The sequence below is a fragment of the Amblyomma mixtum genome, chromosome 1 (assembly GCF_055824585.1).
Source record: "Amblyomma mixtum isolate Tamu chromosome 1, ASM5582458v1, whole genome shotgun sequence".
Lineage (NCBI taxonomy): Eukaryota > Metazoa > Arthropoda > Arachnida > Ixodida > Ixodidae > Amblyomma > Amblyomma mixtum.
The window spans coordinates 149218104-149239828 of record NC_143012.1 but is presented as its reverse complement, the minus strand read 5'-3'; the positions used below and the strand labels follow the sequence as shown (position 1 = coordinate 149239828).

The window sequence follows — 21725 nt, the reverse complement described above, 5'->3', positions numbered from 1 at the left end:
TATCAATTTGTTTGCTCCCATCCTATCAATTTGTTTGCTCCCACCCGTGCGGAGTCGGCCCCTTTTAAGCTAGCACACATAGACACAATAGTCACTCTGTCACAGCTGTGCGCTTCCTGGGCTTTCCGAGACAATAATGCACCATGTTGTAACTTTCTTTGCACGTCCTCTACTTCGTGGGCTCAAGCCGGAGAGTGGAGAACAGCGCTTAACGACACTCGTGAGGAAGAATTGAAGTTGGCCGGTATCGATAGGGTACCGCGTTCTAATCGCAGATTCAACTCTCAACGAAAACGAAACTTTTGTAAGCTAGAAAAGAACAACAAAACGATGTACAGGTGTCGACACCGCGCCGGCAGATTTGGCAAGTAAAATGCATGCGTCGACAGCTATTTTCAGGCAGGGATGCCAGAGGGTGGGCTACACCACCAGTCACTTCAAAACGGGTGTCAACCAATGCTTCTCGGTGTGGACGTCACGTGATTGAATACAGGGGGGGGGGGGGGGGGGGTAATCAATTAGTCAATTCAGACAATTCGATTTCAATTAAATTCAATTAAATTGTACATTTCATATGTGCCATGTGGTGTTGAAATAATATGCACCTGATTCTGATTCAGGCGGAAATGCTCCTTTTGCTGCAGTAGAGGCGTCAACACAAGCGAGAGAAAAATGTTTTAAGAGGATTCTGGTGTGGGCTAGTTGGTTCATGCTTAATAAACAGATTCACAACAGCGCTACGGAACAAGGACAGAAGGAACACGAAGGAACAGCGCCCGTCCTGTGTTTTTCGTGTTCCTTCTGTCCTTGTTCCGTAGCGCTGTTGTGAATCTGTTTATTAAAAATGTTTTACTGAAAGGAGTTGTTCTGTGTCCCTTCTAGAAGTGGTCTCGGCCTAGGAGAGACCCGGATGGCCCAGTTTTGTGAGAGCTGCGCCATTGTCGGACGTGATAACATTCGTGTTGTCTCTCTGTTAAGACAGCTGTCAATCTCCGAATAACGATGCCCAGCGGGTATTTCACGCTAATTTCAACCTGTATATGTACAAAGCAAAGATACTCTCTTGCGTGGAGAGCCGAACGATGGCTGATGCAATCCTCTTTACTCGGGGCAGCATAGACGCATTTTTATCGGTATCCTCCATTTTGTACCCACATAAAAAGAAAAAATTCAGGTCGTGGTTCGTGATGTAAGAGAGGAAACGGAGCAAAAAGAAATTTGCAGTCGGTTACGATAGTCGGTAGTGCGAAATTTGAGTGCAGCTCTTCAGACGCCACCTGCCACTGCTGGCACCTGCCACCTGTCAGGTGACAGGGTGACCTGTGAAGACAGTAATGGGTGCCTGTATAGTGGACGTGTTTTTCCTGCTGCCTTCGCAGTAACCTTGCTCTGCCCTTCGTTCTTTCGTCAGCAAAAAATATAAAGTCTTTCCATTTTGATGGTCATCGTTTTCTCTCCTTAGCACGTAGCGTTTCGGGAATATTGTCTGGCTTAGTTTCAGGGCACGTGGTGCTGCAATCAAGAATAGAACTCAAAATGCTGCTCACCAGACCTATACGTTGGATCGCATGTACGGTGACAATGGATCGAGAATTTATGTGCGACGCCCTTGTTCTGCTTCCAGGGAAGTCTCTGCTGACATACCGTACTCCCTGGTGCCCCGACCGGCCCCGAGATGGCGTCGTGCGCGAGGTCCCTGCTGCTGCCCCTGACGCGCCGGGCTGCGGGCTCCCTCTGTGCGGCCAGGCCCGACTTACTGGCCGCGAGGACGACCCCTCAGTTGCAGCACGTCAGGCGCTACCAGCAGAAGCGCAGTAACGGTACGTTGCCTTGGGCGTCCACCGTAGAGAAGAAGAGCGTGCTGTCAGTTGGCTTTGCATGATATAAATGAAGTGGGCACAAAACTTACGCAAGGACCGAGAAGAAACACATATACGCCGACTGGCAGGGGCTTGTCAGTCGTCGTATGTCTCTTCTCGGTCCTTGTCTAAGTTTTGCGCCCACTTCATCTATATCACGTCCACCGTACGTCAGGGCAGTTTCAAAAACTTGGGGGGACACTTACGCTCCGCCTTAAGGGTATGGCGTGATAGCGTTAAAGGTGCACTAAACAGGAATCTGAGCTCGTCTTAACTCGATCTACACGTTCCGAGCATTCTTAGAAACTTCGAATTTGTGTCTTAGGCGGCCGATTTCCCTGATTTAAATCGGCTTAAACAACCCGGCTGCCGCCTCTTTTTGAGCTCACCGCTGACGGTAGGAGGAGCCAACCAACGCTTGGAGTTCCTTTCAGCCAGTCGCGTGGCGGGTTCGCTTTCGCTTTTATTTAGTTTTTATGTTTCTGTGAATAAATAGACCCAGTCAGAGACTGCATAGCTGCAAATCAAGCCCACGGAAATAAAAACACGCCTGGACTACTTGCTTTCGCCGATCGCTGCGTAACCCTACGTAGCGATCAAGCCGTATCAAGCCGCCACGGGACTGGCTGAAAGGGTTGGTTGTCTCCTCCTACCGTCTGCGGTGAGTTTTAAAAAAAGGCGGGAGCCGGGATGTTTAATCTGATTTAAATGAGAGAAATGGGTGGGGGGGATATTTATACGGAGCCTTCCACTAAGGCGCCTATTCTTCTCGTCCTTAATCCATTACCTGATGGCTCAGTTGAGGTGTCCACCGAGATACTCACAACTTGCGAAATGCATTACAGACAGGATTGTCGTTAATACAGAAACCGACAGGAAAGCCGTGTTAAGAAGCACAAAGTGAGAAAAGATGAATAAATAAGACTAGAGCCACGTCAAGCAAGGGGCACTTTTATGGGTCACTCTTGCAGGAGGGGGTGGCCAAAGGGAGCATGCATTTCTTAGGCTTCTTTCGCCGAAAAATGTGGTTCAGCATAGTTTTCAGATCTAAAATTTATCGCCTGGGATGGCGGCTTTTAGATCTGCCCCTTCATCAAGCACTTGCCATATACCTATAAGGCGTCCAAGCGTATTATCACTCACGTGAAAGGTGGAATGAAGAAGAATGTAATGAATAAATTCAAGGAGAGCTATAAACCGCAGTAATTTCGGCTATCAGGACATTAAACTCGGTAAATACAAAGATAATTCGGCAATAAATACAGAGCAAATTCGAGCCGTGGGCAGTCGCCCCCTGGCGGTTCAAGAGGACCCGAGGAAGTTGAAGAGGAAGCGGCGTGTCTGGGACGCCGGGGAATCGGGCCGCCGCGGTCGTCAACGGCGCCATGCTGTCGCTGGCCAGGGCGGGCTTCGCGCGGAGCCTGACACCTTGGCGGGCACCCACTCTGCAGCTGCTGCGGGCAGCTACAGCCCCGCCACCTCCTCCGAGCCGGCTGCTGTACCGTAATGCGACTCGCCCGACTTCTTCTGTTGAATACGCTGGCGCATTTGTTGCCGGGAGGAGTTGCGCTGAATGCACGTGGAACAGCAGTAAATGCAGTGCCCTTCTATCTAGTGAAGCAGCGCTACGGCACAGAGCCAAAGGGGAGAAAGGGACGAACACAGCGCTGATTCAGCGCTGTGTTCGTTCCTTTCTTCCCTTTGGCCCTGTGCCGTAGCGCTGCTTCACTAGATATGTCAGAACAACTCGCCCACCAGTTCATGCAGTGCCCTTGTCGACAGCTTAGCGTGGTCACTTGACTAGCTAGTGAGGTCAGAGATTGACCTTTTGCTGTTTCTCGGCCTTGTAGGAATCGTGCACCGTCTCGTCGAAAAGTTGCTATATACCACCGTTCCTGTGCGACGTTGTAATGCCGTGCACGTAGAATAAGTTGAGTTGTGCAAGACACTTCTCTTAATACAGACCGCACACACTCTGATGATGTTTCGCTCTACGTCTAGATTGCTTCCGGGTGGCGTGCACTTCATTTCTGCGCCTTATGTTATAGCGAATTTTTCGGTAAGTGCAGCGATGATTTCAACGGTTTCATCGCGCCGCTATCATTATCGTCTTTCGGAGCACCCGCTAATGAATGCGTCAACCTCTGACGTTTCTTCGTTTTTATCTTTGAGGTGTGCTTCGGCACTGTCGTCTTCGTCCTTCAAGAGACCTTCAAGATTCCTCACTTATCGGCCTCACTTCGGCCTTCGTTGTCGTCCTAATCAATCTACTTCTTCTAGGTCTAGTTCGTGACCATGTTCGGTCACGAACTAGACCGAAGATAGCCCTTGAAATCGCTAAGGTTTCTTCCTTTACCTAAGAAACACCCTATCATCTCGACGACCCTTTGCCCTCAGACACGCATTTAAAATTTAAGCCTCGTCGAGACCCCCCGGGATTTCATGAGAACACAGCTCATTCCTTCAAACGCCAGAGTGGTGATTGTTAGAGAAGCACTGCTGCCTGCGGTCCGGTCAGTGCGAATATCTTTCATCGTGTGTGTGTCGCCCTCGGAAGTTACGAAGCGAGTGCAACAGCATACACGCCATGGTGGTTCGAATATTGTTCACAAAAAATCTTACAGGATGAAGGCTTACACTCACTTTGTTCTTAATGACAACAGCAACCAGGAAGAGTAAGATCACAGCGGGAAAACATTGAACGATCCATTATTCTATGTTCTCACATCTGACCTTCTAGCCTCTGTGGTGCAATCGGTAATACCCAAGTGAAAAAGAAGTATCGTGTCGCGTGGCTGAGCCTCTTGGTGTCCTCGACTACCTGTGTCGTTGGCAGTTAAAGCTGGCCTCAGAATACGCCTGAACAACGGTGCTGCAACGGTAACGGCGCTGCGCTCCTTCTATCGCAGGCACGGCTGCCCTGGAACAGGTGCAGCAGCCACCGCTGGGTGTGACCACCGCCCTGCCCACCGGAGCGCACACCGTCAAGGTCATCTTCAGCGATGACCAGGCCTGCGAGCTCAACTACATTTGGGTGAGCTATATGCTGGCCTGGCTGATGTGCATTACTAAACGGCATTGCTAATTACTCACTGCATTACTAACTACTAAACGGGCAAAATCAAAGCAAAAGAAAACAGAAGCCGGTGTAAGCAGCCCACTACAAACCTATGAAGTGATACGTCAACAAGCTTTCGACATGGCCGCAAGCGCATATGGTAGATTTTCTCAGATCTTGAACGGCAGTTTACCAATATCCCTCAAGAGAAAAGTATACAACAGCCGTATCTTACCGGTACTCACCTATGTGGCAGAAACGTGGAGGCTAACAAAGAGGTTTCAGCTTAAGTTAAGGACAACGCAGAGAGTTATGGAAAGAAAAATAATAGGTGTAACGTTAAAATATCGGAAGAGGGCGGAGTGGGTGAGGGAACAAACGCAGGTTAATGACATCCTAGTTGAAATCAAGAGGAATAAATAGGCTTGGGCAGGGCATGTAATGCAAAGGCAAGATAACCGCTGGTCTTTAAGGGTAACGGAGTGGATTCTAAGTGAAGGCAAACGTAGCAGGGGACGGCAGAAAGTTAGGTGGGCGGATGAGATTGTTTGCGGGGATACAGTGGCCCCAACTGGCTAAGGACAGGGTTAATTGGAGAGACATGGGAGAGAGAGAGAGGCCTTTGCCCTGCAGTGGGTGTAGTCAGGCTGATGATGATGATGATGACGATTCATGTCGCTGCAGTGTGCTTTATCCCAAAATGTTGGAGCGGTCTAGGTTCTTTCGCGGGTTCGCTTTGCCCGTAATTGGTGGTGGCAGTGGCCAGAGTGCACGCGCCCTCTGAACATGGTCTTCTCTCCTGGACGGAACAGCTTCGGGACAACTGCAACTGCCCCCACTGCATCCACCCGAACAGCAAGCAGAAGTTGGTGGACACGGCGGGGCTCGACTTCAGCGTCCGTCCCGTCAGCATGGAGGTCTCCCCGGAAGGCAGCCTCGAGGTCACCTGGGCCGACTCCCAGGGCACACACCAGTCGTCGTACGACCCCCTCTGGTCAGTCCACGATGCGCTGCATATGCTTTTGAGTTCGGACGCTGCGCGGTGCTGAAGCTACATTCTTCTTGCAACCCTGATTTTAAATACTCACTTTATCAGCAGTCTATAATAAGAAAACTTCGCAGGCGTTTTCAAAATAAGATTTCAGAGCCAATGGTTGAAATGGGAGCTCGTAGAGCTTGCAGAGGGAATCAATCAATTCGATGGAAAAGAAGGCAACTATAAATGGAAGTACATAGAAGGAGAAAAAACGAGATCAGATAGAAGCGGTTCCAGGATAATGCAGTATGTCGAGGCAAATTGTTTGATGCGAGATGAGGGTGCGTTAGAACGTGCTGCTATAAAGCCCAAGGATGTATGGCAGGGCTGAGGAAAGGATTAAGCGCGGTTTGGTAAACTGTAGCAGTATTCATCCAATTGAAGGTCCCTTTGTCCCTAGGGTTCTGTGATAACGAAAGTAGTATGAATGCATCCGCGATAGGCGTCATTAAAAAACGGTTGGAGGAATGGTGGCTTGAAAGCAGGGAATTGACCTAAGAACGAGCTTTGGATAGTCTTATTCGGTGTAGTCTAAAAGTTGTCAGATTCTTTGAACGACGGATGAATCCCAAAACTGTGCCAGCTCACGTGCTTCCCGCAGCCATAACTGATGCCGGGCTAGAAAAAAATATTTTCCTTCCATTTATTATGTTTTATTAAACCACTTACTATACTACTACTAATATACATAGAGAGCACTCGCTATGGTCAAGAAAAAATCGCAGAACCGCTACGAGTTCCTACTTTCTAACGCGACTGATCCAGCGTTGAACTGGCAGGCTTGTGGATCGGGAATAAATGTAGACATAGGAATTGATACGCTGGTTTTATGGTTGTAGGTTTCACAGGGTTTAACGTCCCAAATCTGGTCATGCAATGAGAGCCGCCGTAGTGGAGAAGTGCGGATGATTTCGACCACCTGGGCTTTTTAACGTGCGCTGACATAGCATAGTACACGGGCCTCTAGCATTTCTCCTCCGTCGAAATGTTAACGCCGCGGCTGGGATCGAACCCGCGTCTTTCGGGTGAGCAGCCGAGCACCATAACCACTGAGCCACCGTGGCGGCTTATGCATGTGTTCAGAAGGACGGCCATCAAGGTCCCATGATCATTTTTGTTTTTAATTAAATTTTTGTATGTCATAGGCGAATGTTTCGACACAAAGGAATCGGCCTTAGCTTTGCATAAAACGCGGTGTACTAGTCTGTTGGAAAAATTTGTATATTACAAGAGGAGGAAGAATGAAGAATTCTATATAGTAAAGGTACATCATAAATTCATTTGTAAACCTTCCATAGGTTAGTTAGATAAAGAGCTCGCTTTTCTGAGCGCTTATTGGTGGCCGCGCGTAGTTTCTATATTTGTTTTGTTGTTTTGTATGATCACTTCTTGCGCTTGTACCTTCTGTGGTTTTTCTCTATATAAACGCAAGGATTTACGAATAAAACTGTAGTTGAGAATCAGCGCCCGTTCTGAGTACACCGTTTTTTTTTCCTAGTCTCGTCCTCTGCGCTGTTTGCAACCATGGATGTGTACCAAACTTGCCCAACTAACCCAACTGCTCATGCGAATGCTCTTGATGAAATCGCTGCTCAACAGCGCATTCTCGTATAGGGCGAAGCTAGAAGAGACATTGGACGGGAACTATAATATTAGCCATGTCCACTGGACGCCGCCTCAGGTTACTGTTAACCGGTGTCGAAAGCAGTTTTCGGATACTGGCACAGGAGTTTCGCAGCAAGCACGGTTTATCGCAGCTCAAGGCTCTGTTGATGCATTTAGGAATGGAACAGTCAAAATATGCTCCGAAAGACTAGCCCGGTTAACAGCGCGATTGTAGCGTTTCATCAGCAGTGATGGCCTTGCCCTTTTCACCTGCAGACGAAGTAAGCTGTTCGAACAGTAATCTGCGCGGTTAAGTTAAAATGTGCGTTTTATTTTCGCCTTAAGTGTGTGACGCTACAGCGTTAATGTTTATTTCCTTCTGTCTTTTCTAATTCGTACTACTTTCTAATTACAAACTCGTTAGCATTCATCAGTAGCCATACAAGACCACGCGATACACCATAACGCACACAAGGCCTCCCTTCAAGTCGAAGGAACGTGCCTAGTAGCCTTGGGGTAAACTTGTCTGACTCGCAACCCAAGGGTCATGGGTTCGATTCCCAGCTACTTACTCCAGTTACTCCTCAATGCCTCCCTTAGCCCTGACCAAACATTTTAGCCCAGGCACGCTTTCGCTAAGCTATGGCTCACGCCATTAAAATTCAAATAATCACCGTGGACGAGTAATTCACGACTCCGCACCGACTGTCGGCGCAGGCTGTACCGGAACGCGCGCAGCTACATGATGAACCCTGACACGGACGAGCCGCGGCCCCCGCTGCCGCCGATGGAGTTCTGGGACCGGGTGTCCATCTGGAAGAGCTTCCCCGAGGTCTCCTACCGGGAGTTTATGGACTCTGACGACGGCCTCTACCGCTGCCTCGACTGCATGTACAAGTTCGGCGTCGTCGTTCTCCGAGGTGAGGACGCTTTTGGGACTCGCTCGGACTCTCCAAAAAATTGCAGAAGCACACATTGATAGACCCTCAAAGGAGAGACTCAGATCATCACCCATCCTCATCGTTCCTTGTTACCCTTGCCCGTCCTCTTAGCGAAGCTTCTACGGAAGCTGGCTTGCTGATGTCATGGTAGATCACAAATAAATGGTTCTTCTGCGAGGCCTGTGACTTGAGACGAACTATGTTTTGGAGCAAAATATTGTTGTGGGCGAGTCGGTGTTCAAGCATCTCGGAGGCAGCGGTAAGCGCACAGTGAGTAACAGAAAAAAAAATGCTGACCGCAGTGGTGGAATTTATGGAAGAGCTAGATTTGAGAAGGTCAGGTTAGCACACATAAAAGAGCCCGAACGACGAGAAATATTCACTGGAAATGCGCCGGTTTTGGTCGCTTTACAGAGTATGACCGCAGTCTCCGCAGTAATTCTAAGTAGTTATAGCGCAGCGCACGTAGTTTCAATGCATGCGTAACTCTTGCGATGGTTGTTTCTCACAACAGACTAACAAATAACCACATGGAACGCAAGAATAATTTTCTGCGGTGCTTACTTATTTTGTCCGAATAGACTTTAATTTCCCAATGGCAAAGCTTCATTCTGTTGTTTTTAATACCGTTTCATTCCTCGCCACTCCTTGACATTCAGCACCCGTGCGTTCATAGCAGCAAGCAAGAGTGCGAGTAGATTTTAGGAACCAAGATGAGCCAAGTTTTCAAACCGCCTCCTCCACTCTTTTATGGCGTGCAGGCGTGCCGTGCGAGAAAGGTGAAATACTGAATGCCGTGCGGCGAGTGGCGTACGTCAAGTCGACCATCTGGGGCGACACTTTCGACGTGGTCTGCGAGCCCATCCAGAGTGACCCGGGACACCTGGCCTACACCGGCATGTACCTGGAGCACCACACCGACATGAACTACCGCGAAAATTCACCCGGTACGTGATGATCCCGAGGTGGGGAGAACGCCAGGGGATCACCCGGCAAAACGGCCGTGACGGCGCCTTCCGCCGGGTCTGGTCTCGGCGACTGGCCCTGTCGGTTGCTTTCGTCCTAGAAACAAACTCCCGGATATGCGCGTGGTGTCTTGCTGTAAATACTGGCGTCGCTCGAACGCCTGTACCGCCTCCTGGCCGAGTCTTGGTCGACTGGGTCGAAGTACCGCTGCGCAGTCAGCCCGAACTGACAAGTTGTACAAAGTGTCTTGTTGGGCGAGTTGGTTGCGCATTTGTCAAAACCAGCGCTTGAAAACACGGACAGGAAGGTGAGACACACACGCTGCGCTGAACTGGCAACTGAATTTTATTCATGAAGCTATGCTAAATGTATTCAGTGTGTATAAAACAATCGACAATAAGTCCCTTCACATGTCCCTTCGTACCCTTAACTTCACCCATCCACAGATGACCTTTCCTTCCATAGCAGCGAGAGGGACGTGATGCTCACGCATGCGCCTTTCCAGTCAAAGACTGATTTTGCCTCGATAATTTCTCGTGTTGTCGGTCTTGGTTTCGATCAATTATCACTTCGTTGCTATCAAAAGAGAGGGCATTTTCGGGAGCAGGAAGTCAGGGGTACGCAGGAACATGTGACGGGACTGATTGCCGACTCTTTTATCTGCACTGTATATAGTTAGCACTGCTTCATGAATAAAATTCAATTGTCAGTCCAGCGCATTGTGCGTGTGCGTCTGCGTCTGCGTGCGTGTGTGTCACCTTTCTGTCTGTGTCTTCAAGCGCTGATTTTAATAAATGAGAAGTTGTTACCGTATTCAGTTTCAAGAACTGACTAAAAGGGACAGACCTGCCGTGGTGGCTCAGTCATTTTTGCGTTCGATCTCAAGGTCGTAGGACCGAATCTCTGCCGCGGCGGCTGCATTTTTGTGGATACAAAATGCAAAAAAGCCACTCTTTTGTGCGATGTAAGTGTACGGTAAATTGCTCCACGTAGCCGAAATTATCGCGAAGCCCTCCACATATGGCGCACCTGGCAGCCTACGTGCAGCAACTTTGGAGCCATAAGCCCGACATTCTCGTAGCATACCAGACTAGAAAACAATAATTACTAGATCCACCGCGTGTACAGCACGAGCAACAATGAAGGGACGAACACGGCGGCAGCATTGCGCATAAGCCTTCATAGGTGTCCCGGGGGAGTAATGCTGAAATTCGCTAGAACGCCTTCTTGACACAGCACAGTGTCTCTCTCTCCGTGGCCGTTCGGCAGCATCAGTACTATGGTCGCCGAACAACTGCCAGTCTGATTCGTAGGCGTGCATAAATTTAGAGCGCGTAGTGCCTAGAAGACCGCCGCGGCTCAATATTGGGCCGCTTGTGCTTTCCGCAGGCCTGCAGATGCTGCACTGCCTGAAGGCCATGGACGCCAAGGAGGACACGGGCGGCAAGTCCTTCTTCGTGGACGGCTTCATGGCGGCCAACTGGATGCGCGAGAACAGCCCCGCCGCCTTCCACATACTCTCCTCCACGCCCGTGCAGTTCAGCATCTTCTCGCACAATGTGAGTGGCGCCAGAGGCAGCAGCCGCGGCGGCCATTGAGGGCCCACAATGCGCTGCGATAGCATTTCTGCTGCGCGTCTTCTGTCGGGAAGAGCGCACGAATTTTCTTCTCTTCTATTTTCTGCGTGAAACCACAGTGAAAGAGGGATAAGAGATTTCGTGCGCATTCCCTCGAGCCATACTGCCGTTGCGCCCCGCCGCGGTGGCTCAGTGGTTACGGCGCTCGGCTGCTGGCCCGAAGGACGCGGGTTCGATCCCGGCCGCGGCGGCTGAATTTCGATGGAGGCGAAATTCTAGAGGCCCGTGTACTGTGCGATGTGAGTGCACGTTAAAGAACCCCAGGTGGTATATATTTCCGGAGCCATTCACTACGGCGTCCCTCATAGCCTGAGTCGCTTCGGGACGGTAAACCCCAGTAAACCAAAAACCAAACCATACTACCGTTGCATAGGGCTTCCAAACTTGCATTTCGAGAAATCAGCGCTAAACGCTCTCTTGGCTATCCTCTGGAGTAAAAAGAACGATACGCTGGTGTCATGGCAACGGTGCGTTTGAATAATGGTGACAGCACAGCACCGTGGAAATGTACTGACGCAGCCATATGGAACGAATATCGAATCTTGCGCCGTGTCTCTTCTGTGCTTCCGATACCAAGCGTGAAGACATGAAGCGCGTGGACGTTTCATCAGCGTGCAGTTTATTTCACTTGAGCGCTTGGTTCAACTGCACCTTGATATTATGATCTATTTCGTGCCATAAGCCTAACCAGTCATGTTGGGAACAAACAAAAGTCGAACAAGGACTATAACCCATTCTCTTGAATTTGTTCAAATAATTCCACTCGCTTCATTTTTTCTGATTACAGCGGAACAGCCAGCATATTGACCATGAAAATGAGCGTTGAGCTATCGCCTTCAGCGTCTCGCCGTATCATTTCTCGCTTAGTATGACTTCGTAAACATTTCCACTATCCGATACTGCATACTGAACTGATTATTGAACCGCTGTATCGTTCACGTCACACTGATAACATTCACAACCTTTGTCTGGGTCGTTGTAACACAAACTTTTTTTCCGTTATGTATTCCGCTTACATCTCGCGAATGGAACCACCTTCCTGCTGAAATTGTCTATCAATAATAACGAACTGTTTGGAAACTGTTTAGATAATATTTAGCTAACATTTTTTGATGAGGAGAAACTTTTTTTTAAACGCTTAACTGCATTTCTTGAAGATTGTTTTACGTTTTAACCACTCCATTATGTCCCTGAGGGTAAATAAATGAATGAATGAATAAATAAATAAATATACACTGAGAAAGGATCCTAGCGAAGCGGAAAGGAGGGATACGCACCTGGTGGCATAGAAAATATGGGCCTGAACTTTGCGCGTTCAGCGTAGCGCCGTTTTTTTTTTTTTAGGGAAATTAAACAGCTCACTCCTTTTAGTAGAGTGTTTAGGGAAACACCAAGGCGAAATATATTTCGGTTAGGGAGTAATTACTCATTTGAACGCGCCTAGCACGGCTATACGTACGGTTATGTAGAACGTGCTGTCGGGCTATAGTTGGTCCAATACTTCAGACATGGCAGTTGCGCGAAACACACACACACACACAAGACTGCTGCGCCCTCCGCAACATGTGGCCACCTGAAAGGATAGCCTGCTGACAAAATACAAATTATAAAACGAAAATAACGCCGGGTAACGCCATTTAGGGGCAGTTTTGTTACTAGGCATGAAACAGGGCCACACACGGGAGAAGAAAAAAAGGGCAAGTTGACCACCGCAAAGGCGGCCCATAAAAAAAAAAAACTGATTTGGTGTCGCATATCTACAGACGCATTTATGTACAAGGTTGTTCATAAGTTCACAGGTCACAGTGTCTCCTTTTAAACAAGTGTTCTGGCAATTAAGCCGCCAAGGAAGCAATCAAAGTTCTCAGAGATGAGAATAACCCTCCTCGTACCTCCGACAGAGATTTTGGGGTTCGGGGCTGTCGCAGATGACCCACTGCATGGCAACTCCAAAGCAGACCCTGTGGCCTGTTAACTTTTGAGCAACCCTGTACGTGCTTGCGGACGGCGCTTTCAGGATGCTCTGTCGGCGTTGACTGTTGTTTCTCCTTCGCAGATGCGGTACAGCCAGACGAGGCCGGTGATCTGCGTGAACAAGGAGGGCAACGTGTACGAGATCCACTACAACAACCGGACGCTGGCACCGGTCCAGCTGGCGCCGCAGCTGGTGGCGCCCTTCTACCACGCGCTCAAGTGGGTGCCCATGACCATCCCTGAACCATATATTCTGGCTTGTGCAATGACAGGCCACTGTTGGCATCGTTCGGTTCAGGGGTCGTGCATTTGCGAAGTATCAGTGCTTATGAAACAGAACAATCGATTTTCACGGTCTCGGACAGGGTCGTAGTGCAAAACAGGAGTTTGAATTTGGCATGACAAGCTGCCGTGAATGACTCGGAGGCCTAGAAAGCTGCTTCCTGTGGTAATTCAAAATACAAAGCACTTCGCCTTTGCTACAAGGTAGCATTACTTTTAAAATTTAACTAACTCATTCCAGTGTAAAAAAACCAGCACGGTTCAGAAAGAGGTTCTAAAGTATAACTCGGTGTTAAAGGTGGTAAAGTGTAACCTCTTAGAGTGAACAGCAGAGGAAGATATACCAAAACAACAACTCGTAGAACTATAAATAGCTACAAGTTCCGACAGTTTTGTCACATTTTCGGCAATTAATACACTCCTCACTTTGCTAGCGACTTTCTGTGCTCGTGAATGCGGCGCTGCGTCCGTTAGTGTGCGCTGACGGGGCCGTCTCAAAGCAGCCGCCTTGTCTGCCCCTCCATGTGCAGGGAGTTCGCCCAGAAGATGCGCGACCCCAACTCCGAGCTGTGTTTCAACATGGCGCCGGGTGACCTGGTTGCCTTCAACAACCGCCGCGTCCTCCACGGCAGGACGAGTTTCGACCCCACCAAAGTCACCAGGTATACGCGTCACGACAGCCTCCTCAGTTTGTTTGCCCAGTGATCGGATTACAGGGGCGCTTTCAGGCTCTGTTGTGTCGGCACGATCCCTTTTCATAGCGGCAGTGGCTATGAAGAAAGAAAAACAGAATGGCGATTGCGCCACTGGTAATGCGGAAAACCAGCTCTAGCTAGCATTCGATAATGATTACGCTAAAAAAAATGTATCCAATGATTGCGCACTGCAAGTTTCAACCGAAGAAAGTACCCCCCCCCCCCTCTCTCTCCTGGTCATTCTCGGCTGCACGGACGCGAAATTTGACTAGGAATGCAGGCACGCCTTTCAAGGCAACCTTCGCTCTATTTTTGGGAAAGTGAGCGCGAGGCGCAAAGCGCGGGCCGTGCGCATGGGGTGGTCATGTGATCACGGCTCCGGGTGGGGCACCCTGTCCCTCGCTTGTCCACTCCCCCTCCCCTTCTGCTTACGCTTAGCGGCACGGACGCCTTTTGAGTACTACGGCGACGACGACAAACACGCTTTGCCCGGTGACGTTAGCATTGACATCTATCGCTCTATAAGGTGCCGTAACAGCCTCACTACAGGCAGACGCCTAATTAGCGCTGTCTGGGAAGAAACGAAGGGAATGAAACGGGGCGGGTGTAGATTCGTATCAACCTATAGCCAGGTACAACTCCAGAACGCAGCTGCAAGTTCCCCTCAAAGCATTCCGTTCCTTCAATGGCATCGACCAATTGTCGTGAACTCGCTGCTAATTCATCTTACGGAGGCGTTTGCCAGCCGCCTCCAACGTCACGCTAGGGGATTACGCATGCGACGTCATGACAAACGTTCGACGCCACTGGCTGGAAGACCTTCTTTGAGGGGAATTTTCCGCTGCACTCTTTAGTTGTATCCGCCTACGCGTGTTCTCGAGACAGAGGTGTTTCTACTCTCCTCACGCCGAAACGTTCCCGCATGATACACTGTGAGGGGAAGGAGGGTCAGCTGCTACGAATGCGTTGTCCATGCGCATGTGCTTAGCCGTTGTGAAGGTGTCCGAACGTAGCGAGAAGTACGCTTCGCCACTTCACGTGCAACATCCGCTAAACGGGCGCATTGATGTGGCGCGAGTCATCGCTAAATAATGACCGGGGAACCATGCCAGAAATCGTTGCTTGGAATCGAAGATCGCTGAGCAGTGCTAGAATGCCGGAGGATGCAGTTAAGTCGGCTCAGAAAAGAACCCCTCAGTTCTGAGACTTTCTTGGCGGACCTGTAGCTTTGCAGAATTCATTATAGTCATGTATTCAGCGCGGAAACAAAACAGATATCGACTACACGTGCTATAAGCATTGTCGCTCTAGTTACGGTCTCCAAGTGCGCGGATTTGAGGCATATGGACCGCTAAATAAACATGGACGCACTGCACGTGAACAAGACACAAAATAATTTTGCGAATGGCATTTTATGCGGAAGCTGAAATGTGCATGCTGATCAGATGTTTAGGGGAATCCGCCAAGGTGGAGTAGATTTGTAATAAGGGACTAATTATTCAATGACAACCACCCGAGCGCAGTCGTACAGCTACAAGGAAAGCTATACAGCTTCCTCAGAAACATCGCTAACCGGGAGCTAACCGGGACGGTAAGCTCCCTGGTTAGCTCCCGCTTAGCGAAGTTTCTGACCGCCCCGGTTAACTGAATTGGTAGAGCGACTGCTCCAGTGAAGCGGTTGTTCCGGGTTCGAACCCCGGACCAGGATGAATTTTTCTTTCACTGCCAAGTTTCTGAGAAAGATGTACAGCTTTCCTTTGTAGCCTTACGGCTGCGCTTGGGTGAATGTCAGTGAGTAATTACTTCCTTATTACAAATGTTCATGCTGCACATCGTCTGGCCCATCTGGTGCCCCCTGTCAGCTGCATCACACGAACAGGGCAAACGAGGAGTATTGTGTACAGTTCTTCCATACTAACCCGTGTACACGTCACGCCTTACGTGTATGACACCGCTTTTTTTTTGCGCGGCAACTCAGTTTATTGTGCAAAAGCTTGCGCCCGCTAGCCTAGTTTCAACAGGCTGTAAACGTTTACTGTACAAGCGTTGCGTTGTGTGCGTTCAGTGTTGTGCGTTGTGTTCGCTAAGAGCCTCCAATCTTCTCTGAAAGCAGGGAGCGAATTCTACCGCTTCGAACACATTGTGATTCCTTCAAGAAAAATAAATATTGGCGCATTGTCATAAAAAAAAAACCAGTCGAGTGTGATGAGAAATGTGATTTTAAAATCGATATCAAATTATTGAAGTTTTACTACATGCAATAAGAAGCTCACTTTCGTTGTATCCTACATTACAGGACGACTCAGAAGTCGGCGTTGGGAAGAGTATTTCCATCAACGGAAAGGATGATTCTGAATTCTTGAGTGAAATGAGTAGTTTTTCATATTGTCACGTTGTAGTGACGGCAGTCTAGCGGTCAGGAAGACACCAGAAATACTTGCAAACGAAGCTCTTTATTTGGGCTGACTTGCGCCCGCAAAAGAACTGACTCACTCGGTGGCGGCGTAAGCAACAAGCGTGCTCGTCAATCGTCCAACTACGAATGTCCGCCGCTCGCGGCATCGCTCAATTTAAAGCCGGCAAAGAAACTTCCAGATAGCAGGACAAGATCATCTACAGTAATCTGGAAAAACCTAGATGCAGCCTTTCATGGCTGCGATCAATCGAGATTAGACTGGTCGCTTCTCGCGTCACGAACAAAAATGATAACAGCCCTTTCCTGCAGCCTTGAGCGTGAACGAACAAACACTACAATGATACGTGGCATTACCCCCCTTCCAAAGAAGCATCGTCTCGATGCTTTAAAATGAAAATAAACACGGAAAATGAAACTTCGAGTCCTTTAGCGTTCATAATATGGCTTCAGGCGTACGACATGTACGACCTCCGGGCGTGGGCGGGCGTCGCTGAGATGCTGTCGTGGCGTCGGGGATGACTTCATAGTCGAGGTCACCGATCGGACGGAGAACCCTGTACGGGCCAAAGTAGCGTCGCAGCAACTTTTCGCTCAATCCACGGCGGCGAACTGGCGTCCATATCCAAACCCGATCACCTGGCTTGTAATGCGTGTCTCGTCGGCGCAGATTGTAGCGTCGGGCGTCGGTGTGCTGCTGGTCTTGAATGCGAAGCCGCGCAAGTCTTCGGGCTTCCTCGGCGCGATGAAGGTAGGCGGCGACGTCGAGGTTGTCTTCGTCAGAAACGTGCGGGAGCATTGCGTCGAGTGTTGTCGTGGGCTTCCTGCCGTATACCAGCTGGAATGGGGTAAACCTGGTTGTCTCCTGGACGGCAGTATTATAAGCGAAGATCACGTAGGGCAGAATGGAGTCCCACGTCTTGTGTTCGGCGTCGATGTACATGGAGAGCATGTCTGCGATGGTCTTGTTCAGACGCTCTGTGAGTCCGTTGGTTTGTGGATGATAGGCAGTGGTCCTCCGATGGCTTGTCTGGCTGTAGTTTAAAATGGCTTGCGTCAGCTCCACTGTAAACGCCGTTCCTCTGTCTGTGATGAGCACTTCCGGGGCGCCGTGTCGCAGGAGAATTTGCCCGACAAAAAATTTGTTCGACAAAAAATTTTGCGACTTCTGTTGCGGTACCACTAGGCAACGCTTTTGCTTCGGCGTAGCGGGTCATGTAGTCGGTGGCCACGATGATCCACTTGTTTCCTGATGAAGAGGTCGGAAAGGGGCCGAGGAGGTCCATCCCTATTTGCTGAAAGGGCTTAGTTGGCGGTGGCATGGGGTTCAGGAGTCCGGCTGGTCTAGTCGGAGGCGTTTTGCGTCGCTGACACTCACGGCACGTTTTCACGTAATGGGAAACGTCGGTAGCTAGCCGTGGCCAATAGTACTTCTCCTGGATGCGGTGCAACGTGCGAGCAATCCCGAGATGCCGTGCAGTCGGCTCATCATGACATGCCTGCATAATTTCTTGCCTGATATTTTTGGGCACGACAAGAAGATGCACTGTCCTGTTCGGCGCGAAGTTCTTCTTCAGGAGGACATTATTGTGAAGGACGAAGGACGACAGTTGCCGCTTGAACCCTCGGGGAGGCGATGCGGTCTTGCCTTTCAGATAATCAACTAGGCTTTGCAAGTCAGGATCCGAGTGAAGAATGATTGGAGTCGTCGTCTGGGGCAAGGTCATGGTAGACGTTGCGGCTGGCTTCCGCTTCCGGGTAGGGTCCGGCAGATTCCCGAACTCTGGTGCGTCCCCTTGCAGGCGTCGGCTAGCGCGGTGGACTGGACTCAGGTCCTGCGGTTGATGACTCAGAGGGCTGGCGTCACGGCTTGTAGGGGGTGTCCGGTACATGAAAGGCTACCCAGCACCTCCACCAGATGTCACGTTGTAGTGACGGCAGTCTAGCGGTCAGGAAGACACCAGAAATACTTGCAAACGAAGCTCTTTATTTGGGCTGACTTGCGCCCGCAAAAGAACTGACTCACTCGGCGGCGGCGTAAGCAACAAGCGTGCTCGTCAATCGTCGAATACGAATGTCCGCCGCTCGCGGCATCGCTCAATTTAAAGCCGGCAAAGAAACTTCCAGATAGCAGGACAAGATCATCTACAGTAATCTGGAAAAACCTAGATGCAGCCTTTCATGGCTGCGATCAATCGAGATTAGACTGGTCGCTTCTCGCGTCACGAACAAAAATGATAACAGCCCTTTCCTGCAGCCTTGAGCGTGAACGAACAAACACTACAATGATACGTGGCAATATGAAACAAAACTGCTTTCGAATGCCTGATCTTTAGGCATATATGGGTTTAAGAGTCCGTTGCAAGTTTAGCTTGTGTCCTGTTTCCCTCGTGTATGCGTCTTTTTTGCTGTGTTTACCAAGCCTAAAATGTAGACTGGCTTACTAGACCGTCTAAAAGCTTTCGCGAATATACAGACGTTATTCCTAGTACAGTGATGCAGAATTTTTGTGCCGTAAAAGCGCTGCTGAAACAGCTCACTCGAGTCTGCGTCGCGAGCCTTGTAGTTTTCTCCGTGTGCGATCACTGGTGATCACAAGCATCCACAAATGGCTCATGCTCGTCCCTCGCGTACCGCGCTTTTACCAACGTTACTTTTCGCCGGCTCAAAGTGCTCGAGCTTTAAGCACTCAGCATTATTTCTTTCACACTGCTTTCCGGTGTTTCTCGTGGCAGGTAACATCGACCGTTCTTTGTTCGACTGTGCCCCCCCCCCCCCCCCCCCCTGCACAGCCTGCCCCGTAACTTGCTCTATGTTTCTCTCTTTGCAGGCACCTGCAAGGCTGCTACGCCGACATCGACGAAGTGTTCACGAAGTACCGGGCCATGCGTGCTTCGAGAGAGTGATCCAAACTGCGCCAGGACAATTCATTTACATGGACACAAATGGCGTCCTGTGCAGCATCCACAGACGCCCCCATCATCAACGAAGAATGCAAATAAGCTGCTTTCAGCATCGCCATGCAAGCAGGAGCATCACCTTGTACCCAGATTGGAATGCTCCTCTGCACCGAACTGTGCTTCTTGGTCGGTTTTTGATGCTTTTTAGACTTCATTATGTCACATGTCATTCACGGTGATGGCTCCTAGGAGACTCTTCTGACCTCATGTAGGAACTGCCATCTTCACAATGTGCCTCGGGCAAGCCATTCTGAACTGCTGAAGGCTTACACAGAGACCGGCGGCCCATGCATGGTCCCCCCCCCCCCCCCATTCGACATCGTATGCGCTAAAATTTATTACATGCATCATTTCCGCGCGGTTTTGTTGTTTTGTGTTTCTTTTCCTGTGGATGCGGCTTGATTCACTTCGCTGCTGAAACAGCAAGGAGATAAGCTTGGTTTCCAACACGCCAACGTTTGTGTCTGTTCTATCAAGCATGCTCGATAAACGAACCACGCAACATAAGTGAAAAGAGCGGTGAGGCGAAGACCAGTAACAACGGAGAAACAATGGGACTTTCCTGCGTGTCCTTGGGGAACTGGCACTGAACTGAGGTTCCCCCGCTCAATATTCGCATCTAGGTCGAGTTCATAAGTACCATGACGTTTTGTGGAATTTTTCGAATACATGCTGTGCACTGCCGACAGCTCGCAGCAGAATTACGAAAACTAGTGCGAAAAGGAGAGCAGCACAGCTCTCATTGTTTAGGTACAGGGCTGTTGAGTTTTCGTTTCATTTCTGTCCTGAGCGAGCAGGCATGTCTACACAAGTTGTCTTTGCTTGCTCGGTCGTCGACCCGTTGTGAAACCAACGCCACAACTACTAACTCTCAAGACCGCGCCTGAAAGCTGAAACTAGCAGGTGACCTGACGAGGGCTGCTTTACTTGGAAGGCGTTGTTCGACTCATTTAGAAGAGTAGCAGTGTGCATTAAAAAAAAAATGCTGCGGCTCGTTTTTTTTTTTACTCTTTCAGAAACGCGAGTGTCTCCTTTGGCGTACAGATTTCTTTGTAACACTCCTCGAACATTCTTTAAAGCGGACTGGAAAATTCCCCGGACTGACTATCTACGCACTGTATGAAACAAAGAGAATGCACTTCTGCTTAGTGGAAACCAGCCAAAGAAAGGTACGACAGCGGATGAAGTTGACAGCACACGCTGGCTTAAGAAACTGCTGTTTTATTGTGAAATGCAGGAATTCACACATATCTAAATAGGCTAGTTGGTGATACATTTAAGTGCAACAGCGTGGAAGGCGTTGACGGAAGGAGACGAAACAGGACGAATGCTGACTCACAACTGAAATTTATTCGTAAGAGAGCAGAAAGTTGGGATAGTTGGTTGATAGGCATACTGAAAAACTCCGCAGTAACACAAGGACTCTCTAACTCACAATTGAAGTTTATTGCAAACACATGCACATATATATATATAGGAAAATCAGAACAAGACCAGAGCAAGGCTATCATCATGAACATCACGTGTCACCCCGTTCACCCCAGTGAGTCGGCGAAAAACCGAAACTCCCTATCAGAGGCAGACGCAAGTCTGACTGACGCGTTTATCTCTGATAGGGAGTTTCGGTTTTTCGCCAACTCACTCGAGTGCACGGGGTGACACGTGATGTTCATGATAACAGCCTTGCCATCATCATGAACTCAGGCATTTAAATCCTCATGGTAGCTCATGGAAGCCTTTCATATGCGTATCAGTGCAGATAAATGCGTCAGTCAGACTTGCGTCTGCCTCTCTGATAGGGAGTTTCGGTTTTTCGCCAACTCACTCGGGTGCACGGGGTGACACGTGAACCCCGCACCCGAGTGAGGCTTCCGTGAGCTACCATGAGGAGATAAATGCCTGAGTTCATGATGATGGCAAGGCTATTATCATGAACATCACGTGTCACCCCGTGCACCCGAGTGAGTTGGCGAAAAACCGAAACTCCCTATCAGAGAGGCAGACGCAAGTCTGACTGACGCATTTATCTGCACTGATACGCATATGAAAGGCTTCCATGAGCTACCATGAGGATTTAAATGCCTTAGTTCATGATGATGGCAAGGCTGTTATCATGAACATCACGTGTCACCCCGTGCACTCGAGTGAGTTGGCGAAAAACCGAAACTCCCTATCAGAGAGGCAGACGCAAGTCTGACTGACGCATTTATCTGCACTGATACGCATATGAAAGGCTTCCATGAGCTACCATGAGGAGATAAATGCGTGAGTCAGACTTCCGTCCCCTTTTCTAATAGGG

At 49.4% G+C, this 21725-nt stretch overlaps 1 protein-coding gene across 1 annotated transcript in view; it reads left to right on the top strand.

Annotated features, from left to right (window-relative positions):
- The window catches only part of LOC149367926 (uncharacterized), a 39141-nt gene extending 19353 nt beyond the window's left edge, over nt 1–19788 (top strand). The window contains exons 2-10 of the mRNA XM_089557922.1: nt 1625–1820; nt 4769–4893; nt 5730–5911; nt 8276–8478; nt 9261–9446; nt 10855–11024; nt 13159–13295; nt 13889–14020; nt 19297–19788. Of these exons, the coding sequence (XP_089414048.1) occupies nt 1676–1820; nt 4769–4893; nt 5730–5911; nt 8276–8478; nt 9261–9446; nt 10855–11024; nt 13159–13295; nt 13889–14020; nt 19297–19372 (1356 nt within the window). The 5' untranslated portion in view covers nt 1625–1675 and the 3' untranslated portion in view covers nt 19373–19788. The remainder of the gene's footprint in view (nt 1–1624; nt 1821–4768; nt 4894–5729; nt 5912–8275; nt 8479–9260; nt 9447–10854; nt 11025–13158; nt 13296–13888; nt 14021–19296) is intronic.
- The last annotated feature ends 1937 nt before the right edge of the window (nt 19789–21725 follow it).